The 19,818-nt window shown below is 38.6% G+C and overlaps 1 protein-coding gene across 1 annotated transcript in view; it reads right to left on the reverse strand.

The window, feature by feature from the left end:
- GLTSCR1L (GLTSCR1-like) overlaps positions 1-18,761 on the reverse strand; it is a 30,867-nt gene extending 12,106 nt beyond the window's left edge. Inside the window, exons 1-4 of the mRNA XM_010084052.1 lie at positions 18,572-18,761; positions 4,946-4,994; positions 2,197-2,245; positions 2,046-2,114 (exon numbers count right to left, since the gene is read on the reverse strand). Coding sequence (XP_010082354.1) covers positions 2,046-2,114; positions 2,197-2,245; positions 4,946-4,989 — 162 coding nt within the window. The 5' untranslated portion in view covers positions 4,990-4,994; positions 18,572-18,761. The remainder of the gene's footprint in view (positions 1-2,045; positions 2,115-2,196; positions 2,246-4,945; positions 4,995-18,571) is intronic.
- Between the last annotated feature and the right edge of the window lie 1,057 nt (positions 18,762-19,818).

Below are 19,818 nucleotides of genomic sequence, written 5' to 3' on the forward strand. Positions count from 1 at the left end.
TGTGTTAGGTGTTGGCTGAGCATGTTTACCAGCTGAGGCACTGAACACTTGACACTGAGTTTATAAACTCTGCCACTGAAAGGCATGAGACAGGCATCAAGACAGTCCTACTTCATGGTAGCAATTCTGAATACATACAAAGGCAGAACTTCTAGTGTCTGCAAAAATTTTAATGACAAAAAACTCAGAAGTCTAACTTTTCAGATATCTTACATCATAAGCAGGACCATCTATTTATATTTATATTTTAGATATCCCTTGTTCCTTCACAATACACCGTAAGAATCTATCTCTGCAATCAAGTTGTCCTTCACTTAGGTCAGCACAGGGCTCTAACGTGAGGGAGGGAAGGAAGAGAAGATGGCATTAGTATTTGTTATGAAGATACAAAAGGATGAGAACAGAGCACGAGAGGAAGTGCTGGAGAATGAAAATGCAGTAAGCCATCCTATGAACACACACTAGAAATCCCAGTTCCTCTGATCACCTGCCTTCCAGATTACCTGCCCCCTCAATCTCATATACCAGAAAGCTCTTTTGGCTTTCACCAAATATTTTTCTTTTTCCCAACTGTTACTCCCTATGCAACAATCCCACCATGCCCAGAATCTCCCACTCCCTCTCAAAATTGCACCAAAAACTCAAACTTTCTGACAATACACCAGAAACACACCCAACTCCTGCCCACCTACTCATTCTTATTAGAAATATGTCTACAAAGAACAACTAAGAAGTCTAAGCTATGAAAATGCACGTCATGTGTCACCCTTTTCCCCCATAACCTCATTTTTCTTAGGATAAGTCCTCAAAACCCACCTTTGCCACGATGCATACAGGAAGCTGCTGTCCAATAATTGCTAGCCTGGTACCAAGTTGAAACCACTGTTCCCAATTAGCTGAAAGTTTGGCATACCCCTGTACTGTTGGTTCCCCACTCCCCTAACATTATCTCAACCAGCTTATCCTGAGAAAGAACTGTCACTCAACATACATTTCTTCTACAATATTTAATAATTACATTGAAAGGGGAAGGACAGGGCAAAAAACACATCACACTACTATGGCTACAGAAAAGTCACTAGCTCTCTACGCACAGATAAACAGTTTTCAGGATTTATTTACGGCAATTGTTTAAGGCCCCTACACACCTACAAGCATATCCACAGATCTGTTAGGAACACGGGACAAACGGAGTCAAGACAACAGTACAACAGAAAGAGGAATTACCAAGGAAACCCTAATCTGTGTATTCAAATAACTGAGTTGTGGGATGAAGAATTCAGGTTGTTTTTTTTTTTTTAAAAACACATCAATGAATCAAAGAAACATGGGTCAGAAGGGACCTCTGGAAGTCATCTAGTCCAACCGTTTACTCAAAGCAGGACTATTGCCAGCACTAGAGCAGATCAGCCTTGGCTTTATCTCCAAGGATGTGTATTCCACAACCTCATTGAATAAAACTTGGTCCAGGGCTGCAATACACTCCTGGCAAAGAAAGAACACTGAAGACTACTTGCAACACCTAATGAATTTAAAGTGACTTCCCTAACACTGAAGTTACAGGAAGGAAACAACCCAAGCTAGCTATTCAGTCTAAAGAACAAAAAAACCCCATTAATTAATTAAAAAAATAAAAAAAATGCTAGCTCAGATTCTACTTAGAAATAAGAAAAAAAAATCTATGAATGACTAACTTTTAAGGTCTACATTTGAGCACTACTACGTCCACAATCACTAAAATTACAAGTCCAATTTACCAGAGAGAATTACACCAGAGAATTATTTTCACTGCTCAGCAAGCTGTTTTACACACTTATGAAATACAGCCCAACAGTGCAGTATCTTCCAATTTATTCCCCACTGAAAACCCAATGAAATACTTAAAATATTAACAGCATGAAATGGTTATATGCTAGCATTCACAATTTTCATATGAAAAAGGTCAAAACCTACATCTACTTCATTCAGTTTTATAAAAGCCAAGTAAAGTCACAACAGAAGTACGCAATCTTAAAACATATATAACTTAACACCTGACCACTTACATTGGAGTTGGCGAAAATTGAATTGGAGTTGGCTACAGAATATTCTGCATTAGTCAAGTCTTCATTGCTCTGGTAAAAGACAAAAATAATGTTCAGAAATAATACACTCAATAAAGCTTACATATGTTTAATACACAGGAATGTTACTTACAGATTTACTACTAGGTCCATGTAGAAAATAATTCAGCGCCTGTGGGTCCCTTAAGGGAAGGGGAAAAAAAAAGTTACCACTTTTAGGAAGCTCTTTCTGCTGATGAGGCTAATTTAACTAAGCCAGATACTGTATTGATATAAATTAGGTTTATAATAGAACCACATTTCTTTCATTGACTCTAATGCAAAGCTAACAGCTTACACCATCTGAGGATGTATGTTTCTGTATCAGCACAATTTTCAGATGTGTTTGCTGTCATTATACCGAGGCACTGCAAACAATAAACTATGTTCATCACAAAATTTTAGTTGCATTCCACTTTTTTCCCCTTATAAGAATATATTACTTATATTTTCTTAAAACACACAGTATTTTATGACAGCACATAGTACAAAACCTAAGAAAAATACTACCACCAAGTAACATGAAAACTACAACAGGTACCATGCCTTCTACAGAGACGAACTATAAGGCTTGTTTAGCTAGCATCTAAGTCAACACAGTATTTACAAACCTGAATCTTCAACATGTTTTCTGCTACCCTTAACATAAGGTGACAAAAACTTATGCTTGCCAGAGTAACAATGCCTTCACTTGGAGAAAAAAACAGCACCCTTTCAAATTGAAATCAACCATAGAAACAACTGATTGGAATTGTAAATTCAAAAATACACTAATATAACTGCACATATAGACCAAGTGAAAAACACTAAAACATTGCGTTACATAAGATTATTTTAATACAACAATTATACAGCATTTCCCAACATGGCCATTAGCATGAAGAGTAAAATGACATGGAGTTTTTTTGATTTTAAAACATCTTTATTGATTAACACGTAATAATAAAATATTTTTGAGAAGCAGTTTTTCATGTAAAAAAATATTAATTTAAACACCTCTCCTTCTCTCTTGATCATCCTAGAAAATAAAGAGGGAACAAGTTAAAGATCTTTCAGGTTTACAACTAGTCTTCTAAAAGCACAAATACACCTCTAATCCTCTTTTTTTTTTCATTTAAAAAACAAATTGCATTCATGTGTTTACATAAGACGTTAAACAGAGAGCACTTGTGAGCAACTTTATGATACAGTTATGCTCACAACACAGAAGTGTTTACATATTTTCAAACAACAATGTTATTTTCGTAGTAGATTGCACTAAATTTCAAGAATTAAGGAGAACAGAACTCATGATCTCATCCAGGGCTCTATCACACGTATTAGTTTTACAGATAAATAACCAGACAGTTTAATACTAATTACACTCACCATCCTTACATCATGAAAAATGCAATTAAAAATGAAGAACACTTCATCACCTTAAATATTGTCTTTAGTTAATAAGGAAGGAATTTTTGAAGGTACTTACCAAAATCAAAGATCAGATGGGAAAAAAATGCCATTTTCCATTCTTCTAGATGCTTAAGACAGTGATTGCTGACAGCAGCAGGAAGAACACTGTAATTTTTCACACAAACACTCATCTGTATAGAGAGCACTTCATTTTCTGGACCACCTGTGAACTTGTACCACGATCCTCATGATTTACGCTCATAACAGAGCACTTAATTGTTCTACGCAGCCTATTTATGTCCCAGGCATGATGTGTCTTCATATGGCTACAATCGGTAATCTTGCACAGCATACTTCACAGAATATAACTGTGATCCATAACTGGCAAGACTTTTGCTATAGCATTCACAGAGTAACCCCCAAATTACAACAGCTACTGTGGTGACATTTTGGTTTTTCTAAAGTTCCAGCTGGTTTCGCTGGAAGCTTTGAGTGCATGAGAACAGTAAAAGGCCTATTTATTTACTGCATTTAAGACAGTAAAAAATTCTTGTATGAAACAGACGATCTTTTAGTAGCTGCTATGAGACTGATGTCATACTAATTACTGACAGAGTCTGAACAAAGTTATCGTATGTGAAATGTTCAGTTTTCCTGTGTTTTAAATGCATTATAGCATATTATCTGTTCTTGAATACTGACATGAATGCTATCCAAAGGAAGGTAACTTGTCACATATACAAACCACAAAAACGCTGCTCATGCTTTAGCTATTCTAGTTGTTTTTTTCTATTCCTATATGCAATTAGAAACCTCCAAATAAATCTGTTACAGAAATAATGCCAAAAAAAGACCATTTAATATCCCCAGTTTTATTAAAATCAACTACCTTTGAGCAAAATGCTGATAAATTCTTGTTTGTTGTGAATACTTAACAGTACTAGCTAGCAATTCTATTTTTCTACCATTTTATGCAAATCCATGTTATTTAGTAGAAATTAAGTAAGAATAATTTTACTTTTCCCTTTAAAATAGTGTTAACTTAGTATCTAGTTCCACCACTCAAAGAACTGAGATCTTTATTTTTTAATCAAAAAAATAGTTCTTTGCAATTAAGTTTTTAACAACATCCCTAGTAATGTGCTTCAGCACTGACCTGATATGATACTACCACTAGCTGAGAAGAGAACCCAGTCTCCATGCACACTCATTCCTTAGCCTCTCTTGAGAAGAATGCCAGCAAGCGGACGGTCAGCTAGCATACACTGGGACTGAAGGCTCTGGGATACACACAGCTCCACATGGAGGAAGTGAAGCATACATAGCCACTCATTTTATTTCCAAGTCACCTAGTCTTGAGACAATACTGAGATGGAATCACCTTCTAGGAGACGATTTTGCAAAATTATTTTCCCCAACTTTTCTGAAACAATTGCTTAAGGAAAACTTACCCAATAAGATCAAGGAGACAGGATTCATCATCGTCATCATCCATGACAACTAGAACAAAAAGTGAGAGGATGGATATTTGATGTGTATCACACAAAAGATTGCTTTCAACAATAAAACCAATTTAGAATATCGCAATAATTTAGAATATCGCAATATTTTTTACTAAACTTATTGATAGACGTCTACTATTGGCAAAGTTCTCAAATAAGCCTGCACCTTCTACTAAGGTCTGTTGATTTATCTCAAAATCAAATTCAGTCACATGTAACGATACACAAAATCCCATACAATGTTTTACCATTCAGGGTTTTTTTTAGAATTTTAAATTGGAGAAAGACAAATGATTAACAAAACTGATTAAACAGAATTTGTATATCTCTAAAAAGTAGTAAAAAAAAAAAAACAATTAATGCAATCTCACGACTCCAATTAAAATGCTTCTATAGGAATTCAGCTAATCCCAGAGAGAGAACAACCGAACACTACAGAACCTACAAAGATTGTTAGAAATCAGTGGCTATAATACTGACCAGCCAAAAAGGTAAAGAAATTTAGGTCAGTATCATGATGGTGCTGTCATAGGCTAGAACCAAACTTGTAGCCAAGACATTACAAAGCATTAAGAAGAACACTATTTTCTAACATACCTTTATTAGTTATTGCTAGTGACACTTCTGGCTTCTCCTCAACAATACTCAGAAGTGTATGTAAACAAACTTGTGATTAGTAGTAGAGTTCTGACAATCCTTTTAACAACGGGTGGGGAATGCATTTGCACTAGCCAAACGGAATGTAAGCACCCATTCATGGGTGCAGAACATTTTTAGCCTCACAATATCACAACCACTAATTTTCCCCCACACTGTCTACTCGGTCAGGTTCTGCCTGTACCAAACATGTCCCATCACTCTTTTCCCCAACTGATGTTCCTTCGAAGCTTCTTTTTGCATATCCTGGTTCTCCTGTTCACCCTAACTCTCAGAATGTCACCTGAGACTGTACCTTCTCCCTCTTTCCTGCCAGTAACTCTCAGGACCTCTTTATCCTCCCTTATTCTGTCTGTAAAGATCTCATCTAATCCACCAGTTAAATTATAAACTGATGTTAGAGCTTCCTAAACCTCTTGATACCCTTGGCTTCCATTTAGTTATCCAGTCTCATCTTCACAGTATCTTCTAATCACATCAAACTGATCACTGTGCATTCCATGCCTGTTTTTTTCTGATCTACCCTTAAAAAGTCTGCTATCAGACATAGCACTCAAATTTATTAACATACTTTTGGCTTTAATTAATGTTGCACTCTCTCTTACTTCTTGCCAAACAGAAACTTACTCTCCCTGACCAGATCCACATGAATCATTCTTCAGGCTCTCTCTCATACAGATCTCTGTAACGATTAAGACAATGAAGGGACCAGAGCATCTGTTATACAAGAGGCCAAGAGCACAAGGACTGTTCCGCCTGGGGAACAGAAGGCTATGGTGGAATCTTATCTGTGTGTACAAATACTTGGTGGGAGGGTGTAAAGAAGACTGAGCCAAACTCTTCCCAGTGGTATCCAGGGAATGAACAAGAGGCAAGGGGCACAAAGAAAAAAAAAAAAAAACCCAACACCACACCACTATTTAAACATAAGAAAAACGTTTGATGTTTTAAAAAACTCTAAGGGTAGTCACATAGCAGCACAGGTTTTCCAGCAAGGTTATGGAGTCTCCAGCCTTGGACATAACCAGCTGCAACCACAGCCCTGAGCAGCCTGCTCTGGCTCAGTCTGCTGTGAGCAGGACACTGGATGAGGTGATCTCCAGACCTCCCTTCCCACCCCAGCTGTCCTATGATTCTGTAACCTCTTTCTTGACATTCTTCTATACTCCACTGATTCTGAAACCGGTTTATACCTTAGACAAGTAGAGGGTACCCTGTCCTCTACACCTCATAGCCTCATTTAGATTTTTTCTTCAAACTCCTGTGCTTTAGCTTACAGAGGGGGTGAAGCAGAACCAGAGGATACATCACTGTAAGAATCCCTCAGTTATCACCCCTCTGGAGAACAGGAAAACAAACCATGGCTACAGAGAACTACCTCAAATGTCAACTAAATCAGCATTCATGAGGTGCTTATGCATCTTAAGAAAAACAAGTTTCTCCCATGATTCAGTAGCACATCTGCTCACTGTTGTGTACATCCACTAGCATGAGCACTGGTCTTGTAATTTAATGCTAAGCAAATAACATGACATTTTACGATGTCAGAAAATTTAAATGTAAATGTGCATTAGTAAGAACAAATTAATAATTGATTAGCATTCCGCTTTAACTGCACTGTTAGTACTAGCTACAGAAAGCTGTTACTTCCTCTAACAGCTAAACAGCCTATCTCTCAAGAGCAAGGTTTCAAAGACTTCTAGCTAACCAAAAGTAAAAACCAGCTCTACTGAAAGTCAACAGGATCTTTGTTTCCACACTACATGCCCACGTTTGAAAAACCCCATGCCATGTGTCTATGGCAATCCTGACATCGTTATTTAAATAAGATAAAATAAAATGTCTGCTTTACCAAACCAAATATTCTCTGTGCTTATACTAGAACAAGGGTTCAACATTATGGAAAGTGACCACACAGAAGTTTGTTCAATCAGTACTCCTGTGGGTATTAAAACTATTAACACAAATTGGACAAATCTGATTAAGGTCACTAAACTCTTGAAAACCTTCATACAACAATCATAAGGAAAATAAACTGCATGAAAATGGGAGAAAATCTTAATGGAAATACGTACTCTTCACTATTCAGCCCTTCCGCTGAACATGCAGTTTCCTTCATTAGAAAAAATGATTTGTTGTTTTTCCTCATTTCACAAATATGATAAAAGAAAAATCTACCCGGCATCTTGTAAACTCCCACCAGTTTACAACAGACAGTAAAACCCAAAGAAAACAGTTACATTTTTGATAAACACCAAGAATCACAACCAATCCCCTCCAGAAGTGCATCTTCCTAAAAAGCTTTAACAACATTCTTGTCATCACCAGCAGAATTCTATACACAAATGAAAAAGAAATATTATGTCACCTTTTTTTTTAAATTCTGGTTTACCAAAGAGATAATCTGTATAAAACCATTACCAAGTTTTCATACAGCTGATGAATGTACTATCACAGACCCACAAACACACCTACCATACACAGCTCTTGCTACATGCAGTCATTCTGATGAGTATTTGCAGCCTAAGGGGCTACATGCTCTTGCAACTTGAAAACTGCAATAAAGCGCAGTCAGATCGCTACCATCTCAGTATCCCCACACATGATGGCTAGGTAACACTACATTAATGTGATGCTGCATGGCAATGCTTTTGTGAAATATCACAGGACCAACATGCAATTTAAACAGCCCACACAGGGGCATGTGATCTGTGAAATAACCATCAAGATCACAACCAAGCCACAAATCTACCTATTTAGACTAAATTCTGTTCACATTTTGCCACACATACCCAAGATCTACATAACCACATAACTGCAGGTTTAAATCTCTTTAACTGATGCAGATTTTCAACAAAGATTAGGGTCCTGTTAACTTCAGGACAGCAACAGAGGAGGTGCACCATCAAACTGAGTCTTTGCACATCCAAAAGCAACTACTTGTTCAGTCTATTTCTAAAAGAGGGCAACTTCAGCAACACATGACCTTGACACAAATGATCATTTAAGTGTGTTAATAAACACAAGCCTATCCTGTGAATTTTTTCCTAACACCTTTTCTACAGTACAAATGGTAGAAAAGATTGATGCTTTTTTTGCTGACTCTCTTTTCAGTTTTTCTATACACAAGTTATATGAATTCTGTCCTCCTCACTGTTAACATATACTGGAACAAATCAGTGACTGCTGAATGAAATGGGTATAAACCGTATTAAGCCAAAACAGTTTGAAAATAAAACTGGACGCAATGAGTGGAATTAGAGAGTTAGAGTTACGTAGCCTAGACCAGTGGTCCTCAGAGTGAGATGTGTGCACCCGAGGGGGTGCACAGAACAAACCATTGGGGTGCAGGAAAAAAATATTAGCACTTCAGTAGTACACACACATAATCTGCAAATAAATATACATATATTGGAGGTGCATGCTCAAAAAACTTTTACCAACAGGGATGTGCAATCAAAAGCATCTGGAGACCACTGTCCTAGACTTCTTGAAGATTTGACTCACTTCTGTATTTGGATCAGCTGATGGGGGCTTCAGCCTATGGACAAGGGGGGGTGCACGGAGGCTCCAGGTCAGGCTTGTCTGGGCCATCAGGGCCCATCAGTGCACTCAGGGCCTGACAAAAGCCAATGTTACAGTGTTTTTAAGTTAAAAAGAACACACAAAAAAAACCAGTTTATCCTAAGTAGGCCAAACTCAGCCCTGCTGGTGCATCCAACTAATTTTACAAAGGACAATCCTTACCAATTAGTCACAAACCAGCACAGATATTCCCTGTAACTTATTATTAGCAAAGCCTCTGCTGTTTTATTTCATACCTCTGTTACTGCATTGGTTAACTCGGTACATACTTCCAGTTTAGGTCACATGTACTTGTGGAAGCAGCACTGCCTATCCCTTTTGGGAAATAACTAGAGTGCCCTTTATTGCACACTTCCAAACAGAATTAATAAAAGGTGAGAGTAATAAAACTGACTAGGAAATCCCAGCTACGCAGGACAATCCTCCAGGGGATTGTTATTACTCGGCCTTAAAACCTTTGCCTCAGTTTCAACACTCTCACCTCCTAGAGAGCACAGACCAACAAAAGAGGAAGAGGGCAGACGTGTGCCCCTCTCATCCACTTTCCCAGAGTCAGCTTGTGGCTCTGAACAGCCGCCTGGAACAGAAAACTGATCTGACAAAATACACTGATCCATTTCAATTTGGATTAGTTTCTTGATTTAGTTCTGGCTTGCCATGGAGCTAAATGGGTGGTAATACCAGCACAAAAGAGAGAACAGGAATGAGGGAGCCCCTAGGGCAGTTAAATACTGGGGAAGGCAGCTGTGCTTCAGCCACCTTAAAGCAATGGTCAGACTGTAGCCACACACCTACAGTTAGACAGTTGCCACTCTCACGTTAGCTACAGTGCAGGCAGGTCAACCGAAGCTATTACTGCCCTCTACTCAGCCCTTGTGAGCTCCCATCTGAAATCCTGTGTTCAGTTTTCTCCCCACCTCCTGCTTTAGGAGAAATACAGAAAAACTTGAGGGAGTCTATCACAGTGCCAATAAAATCCTGCAGGGTTTGGAGCATGTGACACTAAGTCAGGAACTACATTTCTTCAGTCTGGACAACAAAAGGCTAACAGAGACTAAAGTAGTTCACAAATGAGAATGCTCAAGCATTCTGGCTGTGGAATCACCCTCTATGGAAATTTTCAAAACTCAAATGACCCTGACCAACCTGTCCTAACTTTGAAGCGAGTTCTGTGTACAGCCTGGGACAAGGCTGGATAGCCTCCAGTGGTCCCTTCTTACCAGCCTAAATTTTTCATCACCATGCTACACAACTCACAGTATCACACAACACATGCAGGGTCTATAACCTGCAGAGTCATTAAAATTGCATTTGTCCAGAAACAGTCCAACTGTTCATACACATTTCACATACTGTACATGATTTTTGTAACTTAAAAAATTGGAGTATTCAAAACCACTGTAAATACTGGATCTTAAAATCACTCAAATTATATTGAAACTTGTCACAAGAGTTATTTTCCTTTCTCAAAGTCATTTATAATGTCATACAATCTTCATAACTTCAGATACAAAGCAGTAAAATATTATTTTCACATTTTGTAAAAAGCTTAAGATAGTGGCTAGTGTAGAAAAGCAATATTTAGAGCAGTAATTCCCAAGGGTGATACAGTGTGATACCATCAACATCAAAGGTTGGGAAGCCACAAGTAAATAAATTTATTTGCAAAACTTCTGTAAAAATCTACAGACTCGTAAGTTCTGTGCAACTACATGGGATCAATTCCTGACTGGCAGCATGCTGGCCCACAACTTCCGAGAGTGAACACTGACCTTTGGAAACCAATGCCTGCAAGCAAGGAAATGGCTGCAGTAGTTACAGCTTTGTAGTGGGAGATAATCAAACTTGCATACAGTAACATACATAGCACCTGAAGCAACTACTGTTTGAGTTATGAGATATGCCCAGTAATCCTCCAAGTTCAATTTCGTACACATCCAGTCAGCAAGAAAACACCTCCATCATGCTTTATTATGGACCTGAGCCAACAAATCTTCCGTACTCTTCTGTTGCTCGAGGCCATTCTCCATAACTTTAACCTACAATCCCAAAACTAATAGTAACTTCACTATGGAATACCTGAAGAAATACATTGTCACTATAACAAAAATTGTCAGAATAACAAAAATAGAAGAAATCAAAGTTACTGTAATAGTCACTGTAGAGAATGGTACTGCAACAAAGTGAGCGTGCTACTTCCAATTTATGTCATTTTTATCCCTCATATCCATTTTGAATACAGATACGAGATAACTCTATTAACCCAATACAACCATCCATCCCTTGGCAAATTATATCAAAGGATCACAGCAGCATTACGTGATTCTGCACTGACTGCAGAGGCAAAATGCCCACAGTTGAAGTCTGTCCCTCACACAAATTTCCACCACAACTCCCATTAATTTTCACAGTGCTAATATCTTGCTCAGTGTGCTTCTGAACTAGGAAAAAAAAAAAAAAAAAAGCCATTTAACCACGTAACACATCTCATTTAAGCAGTATGCACTTCAGGTTGCCAAGGTGCTGTAACTACCTCCTTACTTCCGCTGTCAGTTGCAACTTTCACATTCCTAACAAACAGGCAGCCTTGGATTCACTGAAGGAAACTTCCCAAAATACACAGGAACAAAGAGATCTCATTTGCACTCTCTGCAACACAGGAGTGTAAAAAAGCAGTACAAACTCAAACTCTTATTAACAAAGGTTTTATTCCTAATTTCAAGTCCATGCTACTTTTGCTCAACATAATATCTTGCAAACTGGAAAATTTCAGATTCTTGTAACTAACCAAGCACGTGTTGTATGTTCAACTTAAAGAGGTTCTTACCACATCAACCCCTTTATTTTCAAGAAACTTGATTTTTACACAGATGGAATACAAAAAACTAATATTAAGCAGTACTTCCACTTCCTCCCTCTCGTTACTGTAAAAAATTATGTGCAGCTAACAATGACACAGTGCTCAATGGAAAACAAGAAAATATTGAAAAACTTGACTGCAAATTAAAATCTCACTCAATTTTACTCAGGCAAAAATATAGAAAGTGTAATTATCAAAAAGTTGTAATTTCAAGACAACAGGAGTAAGGAAGCAAAATTAATTTTAAAAATGTACTTTGTAAAACACAAGGATTTAACTACCTTCTTGTAAACCATGCTGTGCTTATACTGTACAATATGTAATTATTCCTTACGAATATTTTCTCTTTCCGAGTAATCAATAAAAAGCAACTACTATACTGTTGTAAAATCTACTGGGAACTGTGCTCTAAAAAAGAACTAAAAAGTAAGAAATTCGGGATTCTAGCCTAGTAACACAGTGCAATATGCAAGCATGAACTTTCTGTATATCTGAAAATATGTTTGTTATTACAAGATTCTGAGTAGTACTTTTAAGATGAACTTACAGTGTTTGAAATCAGCTGTGAAACTGAATTCAATCATCAGTATTTCAAAGACAGGTGTATGCAACAAGACCACAAGAAGAAATTTGCAATTTTAAATATTCAAAAGAATGATGCAAAACCTCTCTATGAAAAACTACTCCAAAAATGGGAACTATTGAGTCAGATAAATAACAACAAGAAACACAGAAGTGCTAACTCTCATGAATTGCTACATGTGACCTTATGCATCTTTATGGTTTCTAAGATCTGTCAGGACATGAACACCAAAGAGGACAGGCAGGGTCTTTACACAACTGTGAAGTACCAATTCAACATACAGAAGGGCAAATAAAAACCAACTAAAGCACAGACAACCTACAACAGGTTGTTTATCCAGCTCTTAAATTTTATCTCCCTTCAGTATACCACAAAAAAAAAAAAAAAATCTTGAGTTTGGCAAATGTGGTAACTTATCAAGCTTCCAAAAACTACAGTGATATTTTGATATTTTAAGAAAAAAAAACAGAATTGTGCAGTTCAATTGTTAAGAGTATGTATGCTAGTAAAGGTTAATCTAGCTACAGTCAAGCACACCAAGTACACATGTGAACCCTCAGAGTATCTGTCTAAAATCTAGTTTCCCTCAAACACACATGTTCAGCATCAAATTTCTAATTTATTCAATACAATTTTTTCCTACTGCATTCTGAGCTGTTCTTGGCAAAACCAAAATCTGGAAACAGCTTTTTTTAAAATCACATAAAGAAAACTCAGAGCAACTCGTATCCTGGAGGTCAGGAAGCTTACCTACCCCATGGGATTCATCAGGTTGAACACTCGGCTCAGCCCATTTCCCCAGCAGTGACTATGCTCATCACTATGCTATGGCCTATTTTGGACTCCATCTTCTAAGCTGCTCCAACGCATACACAACTCTTCAGGAACTCAATATTCACAAAACATTTTGAAAGGTCCTGGTTTCATCCCACAAGAGGAAAAGAAGGAGGCGTAATCTCAACAGTTCCATAGGAAAGAAACGTTCACCTGCTGAAGGGAAGTTAGATGCTCTTAAGTATCTCTAGAAACTACCGTATGCAATAACGCAGGCTATTAGCACACGTTAGTGCAACGCAATACTTCAAGAAATGTCAAGTCAGTTCTTCAGATGTTTTTACCTTGTTTCTACCAGATACCTGCGTATCACACTTCGCATTCTGTGCATGTAATTTTCAAAGATTCTGAAAAAACTTATGCAGTCCCAGAATATAACTTTCTTATAAACTGATCATTTCTCAATTAATTTATAAACCAGTGCCCAATTAGTACCTCTACATTGCCACTCTAGTCAACGCTAGTCAAAAAAAACCAAAACAAACAAACAAAAAAAAAACCAGTTACCATGCCACAGGCATGGTTCACATAAGCCAGCATCAGCAACAACTGCCAATAATTAAAGCTGAACAGGTATTTATACTGTTTTCAGGTATTACGTTTGGGAAATCAACTGAAATTTGAAAATGATTCATTGACAGATGTGTAACTAACTCAGCAGTGCAGTCCACATCAACACTCCCAAAACCATACTGAAAATCCTCCACACTGCCCATCTTGTCCTTGTTGAAGCCAATACCTTGCTACAGCCAATGGAGATTTTGCCACCTATTTCAATGGGGTCAAGATATTTTCTGCAGTTGACACATCTCAACGAATTCAAGCTTCAACACCAGCTCTTGAAATTCCACGCCCTGATCCAAGTTCACAGTAATACTAACTACCTCAAGTTCCACCTGAGACAAGGCATAAGATCAGCCCTTACAAAAATGAACAGTCTCTTGCAATGAAGTTAAAACCTTCTCGCTGGACTCCCCTCTCTTCACTTCACCATCCTTTCTTAACACCTTCAATGAAAGAAGGCCTAATTGTATTAAGTTTTGACAGTGATTTGCCCACTTTCTTTTCCTTTTGGTAAGCATTCACTTACTCGAAGTAACATGGGAAGTAGCTCCAGAACATTTTAAAACTAGTGCAAAAATATAAATTAAAGCTATAAAAAATTCATAGTCTATTAGTGCTAGTTAATCACATTAATTTTTAATGTCTAAAACCTCAGTGCCACTCAAATAAAGGAAAAATTAATACATATACAGTAGCTGTTTTTTCAACAATGAAAGCACGAGCAAACGAACATTTGAAAAAACAAATATATTCATTTAACTATGTGATGAGCTTGGAAAAAACATTGGTTCAGGTCAGTGTTTATGCATTTATGTTGGTGAAACAAGGGCTTTACCGATACTGCTTATTCCAACTTTCAAACTACAGAAGTTACAGGTCACAACAAATGTTAGGACAGTTTATTAATGTTGCTGCTTTTCCTCTACTGTAAAAAAGCAAAACACGCTTATTTTTGTAGACAATCCCATCTATGCTGGACTGAGTATGTCACCACAAAAACAACCTTTCAAACATGGATGCAGTTTATTCCAGCAGAACTACCAGAAGAAATTACACCAACTCTGAACAGAATGAACTACATTATCAAAGAGGCTTTTATGCCTGGACTGTATCTATTACTTAGACACGGACGACACACTTTCATGCTCTCACAGCTACGTCTACGCTAAAAAGCACCAGCCATTAGACTTATCACAAGCCTAATGCAGTATAAAAAGGCATGATCATTGACCATCAAAGCCACATTATAAAACATAACTGCAGTTATACAGGTACAACTTTTCTGGAACTAATGTTGAAGTACACCAGCAAAACTCTGAAAATACAGCTAGAGTACAATGAATGCCCAAGTAGCACACCAACGCATCCATGCCTGCAAAGCTCTTCATCTCCAGAGTATGGACCTACCTCTGCTGCAAAACTTCATGGATACAGAAAGGGTCCTTGGAGGAAACTGTAAATGCAGCTTGTATTACCAGGACTCGGGGCTTTTTCCTCTCAGTACAGTTAAACTAAATATATAAACTCTACTGAAAAAGGACACATGGCAGGGGCAAGAAAACGGCCCATCTACAAGATGATGTAAATATTTAGCTATGGTAGAAGCATCTCTGTCAAGGGCACAACTATGTAGCACTGACCTCATCTAAAGCCAACATATACTAAGAGTATACGTGTGGCTTTACATGGATACTCAAGGATATGGGTATAAGGCAAGTGCTTGAAGTATGAAGAAAATAAGAACACGCTTAAAACACACATAAGCATCTTGCTAGTGAATAAGCCAAGGTGCACCAATGAAAGCAGAACTGGGCTTGTGTATCAACATGGCGAGTACTCCTCCGTCAATGTAAACAAGCTGTGTGAAATACAAAGTACTACTTGCAACAACAGAAAAAAAACTTTTATGCTCAGACATGGCCAAAAAAATACATCTAAAAATAACAGATCTGGGTATTTAAACACTATCCATCAAAGATTTCAACTCAAGAATACATTTTGCTTGAACACAAGCAGGTCAGGGGAGTATACGTAGCCGTTTGGCAAGTTTTACACCCTGCGAGAATACGAACTGGTTATTTTTATCCCATTTTGTCATTTTTTCATTATTTTCACAAATTAATTAAAAATATACACACAATCTTCCAGATGTTTGTGCATAATAGAGAAACTTTATTGTATAAAAATACAGTACCACAAAAAAAAATTTTAAAAAAATCACTATCTTGATCCCAAGACTCCTGTTAACAAAAATGCAAAATAATCCCTTCAAGAAAGTGAATTACATGTCATAATAAGATTTCTGACATACGTGAACAAACACCGTACTCCACACTCAAGAGATTTTTAAAGTTTTAGCAGCTGCATTGTACAGAGCTAAAACATTAACAAGGTTGTCCCCATGAAAGTCTTTAAAAAAGAGAGTTTATATCCAGACAATATTTTTAGCATATTCCATGTAATAAAAATGAGTATTTCACAAGAAATATCATTTAAAACCCTTCAACACCAACAGTCAAAGAATTTAAACAGCCTTAAAATTAATCCCAAATTTTTAAAAATCTCCCACTTCCTTCAGGAATGAGCAAGAGGCATGGGGAAGCCCTCCTCTGATCTGTCAAAAAGCATAAAACGAAGAACTGAACAAGCATTCCACACTCCTTAGTGGGCACAGCATGAGTTGGTCTGGCAGCATACTTGCTGTTCCTGAATACAGAAGTTGTCGGTATTAAACTCAAGCCTCATGAGCACTGATCAGATTACACAGAAATGTAAAAGAAAAGTTCTGATCAAAGAATAGGAGACCATTTTCAACACACTCCCTAGAAAGCATCGCCGAAAAAACAACTTTAAAAAACAAATTAAAGTGGAGCTGCCAAATTTGTATAATTTGGAAAAAGCACTGCTTCCTGTGAGACACAAAGGAAAATACGATAGTCCCCTCTCAAAAAAAATTACCAAAAGAGTAACAGCAACAAAATGAGTTATCTACCCATTCACCAAAAAGTTACTTGCCCTTGTATTTTTGCAAGCACTTTCAAAGGCACTGAAGACTCCCCAGTGAAGATGACTTTGCCCTACGCACTACACTAGAGCATTTTTTAACAGTGGATTTATTTTTTAAGTACATGTTGTATTTTTTGGTCATCATTCAAGGAAAGAGGATGTTCTTTCAAATCTTTTTTCTTCCTACACTCAATGCATCTCAAGTCAAGAAACCCACACTTTAGAGGTGTGAAAACAAGCTCTTCAGTGATGTTTACAGGCTCTAAGCTGGGAGCACAGGCCCCTCTGCACAAGCCAGTTTAACACCTCACTGGACCGTGACCCAGACTACCTAGATGGGGGAAGCCTGGGAAGGCTGCAATTCAGAGCAACAGCTCTGACGGGCCCTTCCCGAAAAGACCCACGCCCAAAACAACCCGTCCTTTTTGCTCCCCTGCACACACACACAGCCAGTAATCCTTCACCTCTCTCCCCAAAGCACACACAGAAGAAACCCCTTACAGCAAATTCTTAAGAATGGAAGAAAAGGGGTTAAAAAAAAAAAAAAAGGGCAAGCAGCTCCTGGGATTTCGGGCAGAGGATCTCAAGGCCGGGCACAGTAACGCTTCCGACACAGAATGATCCGAGCGGGGCGCGACGGCAACGCCCCACACAGCGCGGCGGCAGCTGAAAGGAGCTTAAAATGGCGCCCGTGGGGGAGGAGAGTCAGAGTGAAACTGCGCAACAAACGCTGGCAGGAAGCCAGACAGCGCCATCTTCCCCGCTTTCTCCCACTCCCACCCGCACCGTAGAGCCGCACCGCAAACACTGGCCGCCGAGCCCGGGCACGGTTGGAGCCGCTGCCGGAGGGCCTCTCTCTTCTCCTTCAGTCCCAGTTCTCTCCGTAGTGCCAAGCCCGGGGAGGAGAGGAGCGGGGTGCGGGGAGCAGAGAACCGGCGAAAAGCAAAGGCCTCCATGTCTCTTTCATCCCAGTGATTGTTCAGCAACAGTGATCAGTAAATATAAACATGCCCGCTATACGTTGTTCAATTCTGTCCGGTTTTTAACATTACTAGATCTGCTTTCTGCCATAATCCGTCAGGGAATTTTGCAATTAACAGCAGTTAAGTATTGAAGCCCCCCCACAACCCAATAAACATGAACTGTGAAGATTTAAGAAAATCCCCTCCACAACCCACCGCTTTACGCACTAGTAAAAAACTATTTACAAAACACAGTTTCTTTTACAGAAAGTAATCCCAGCAGCACACAGGATCAGGTTCACATCCACTCTACAGCAAAGCCAAACGAGTTACTCCTGAAAAAAGACGGTTTATTGGTATGTTTCAAAAAGTGCCATTACAGTTAAAATACTCTCTCTCCCAAAACATGAAAGAAAAAAACACCAAAAAAAATCCCACTAAAAAAAACCCCAAAACAACAGAACACAGCGAAAAACTTGGTCCCGAAAAGGAGAAAAAAAAGCGCATTAGCCCAAACCTACCGCCGCCCAAGCATTTCGCGCACCCACAAAAAGCAGCACCGTTCCCATTCCTCGGTTAAAAGCAGGAGGCACGGAGCAATTCAGAGGAAATTGCAAATAAAGAACCAAACAAATTAAATCAAATCTAGTGGCGGCACCGAAAACGAGGAAACGACTGAAAAATAAATCCTCAGAAAGCACAAATCTGAGACACAAGCTCAAAGAAATGACAAGATCTGGGTGGTGGCGAGTGGACGGGGGAAAGGAAAAAATCAAGCCAGGAGCGAAAAAGGAAAAAAGAAAAGAAAAATCCTTCCCAGCTCCACAGCCAGGAGAGAGACAAAGTGTCTCCATTTTCTCGACGAGGAGGAAAAAAAAAAAAAGAGTGTTTCACAGACCACAGAGCTTTAGAGAAAAGCAAAGAAACGAGGGGGGAAAAAAAAGAGGGAGGAGATTTGAAAAGATTATTTTTCTTTCTCCCTCACACACTCTCTCTATCCCCCTCTCTCCCTCTCACTCTCTCTCTCACACTCACACATACACACACACACTCTCTCCCTCCTCTCCTCTTTCCATCCCTCTCTTGATGGCCATCAAGGGGGCGGAAAAAAAAAAGACAACAACAACAACTAATTTTAAACCGGCTCAATCAATGAGTCATTAAAAGAGATTTTTCTTCCCTCCTCTCCTGAATTTGCATGGCATCAGCAAGAAAAAAAAAAAAAAAAACCCACCCCAAACCTCTCCCCTCTCTGCAGCTATCAGCCTGGACCTGAAACCTTATCTCTCCCTTCTACCCCCCCGCCTTTATTTTAAGCAACAACTTTCTTTTTTTTTAAGTGCCCTCAGCAGCCACCACCACCAGCCTCGCCGAAAAAAGAAATATCTAGTTCATTTCCATGTGAATCCACATCTGCCCAAACAACAGCCACCCACAAAATATCCCTCTTCTTCCTCCTCGTCTCCCCTCTCGCTCGCTCTCTCTCTAGATATATATTTATATACATAGCCCCAGAGCCAATAGCTCTCTGGGCTGAAACCTAATATCCTGGTTTTGGCAACTCCTGGTTGTTAATTTGCTCCTCTTTCTTTTCTGTCTGTCTGGAGATAGATTTCCCCCCTCTCTTTTCCCTCCCCGAAGGAAGGGAGGAAGGAGGTTGTGTGGTTTTTTTTTCCTTGAAATTTTTATCACAAAATTATAATACACTCAAAGGGAAACTCACCGTCATGAAAAAGCAGTGCCTTGTCAACGGGGTTTCTTCGCCATCACA

This window comes from Pterocles gutturalis, unplaced genomic scaffold (genome assembly GCF_000699245.1).
Source record: "Pterocles gutturalis isolate BGI_N339 unplaced genomic scaffold, ASM69924v1 scaffold22345, whole genome shotgun sequence".
In the NCBI taxonomy this organism is placed as follows: Eukaryota; Metazoa; Chordata; class Aves; order Pterocliformes; family Pteroclidae; genus Pterocles; species Pterocles gutturalis.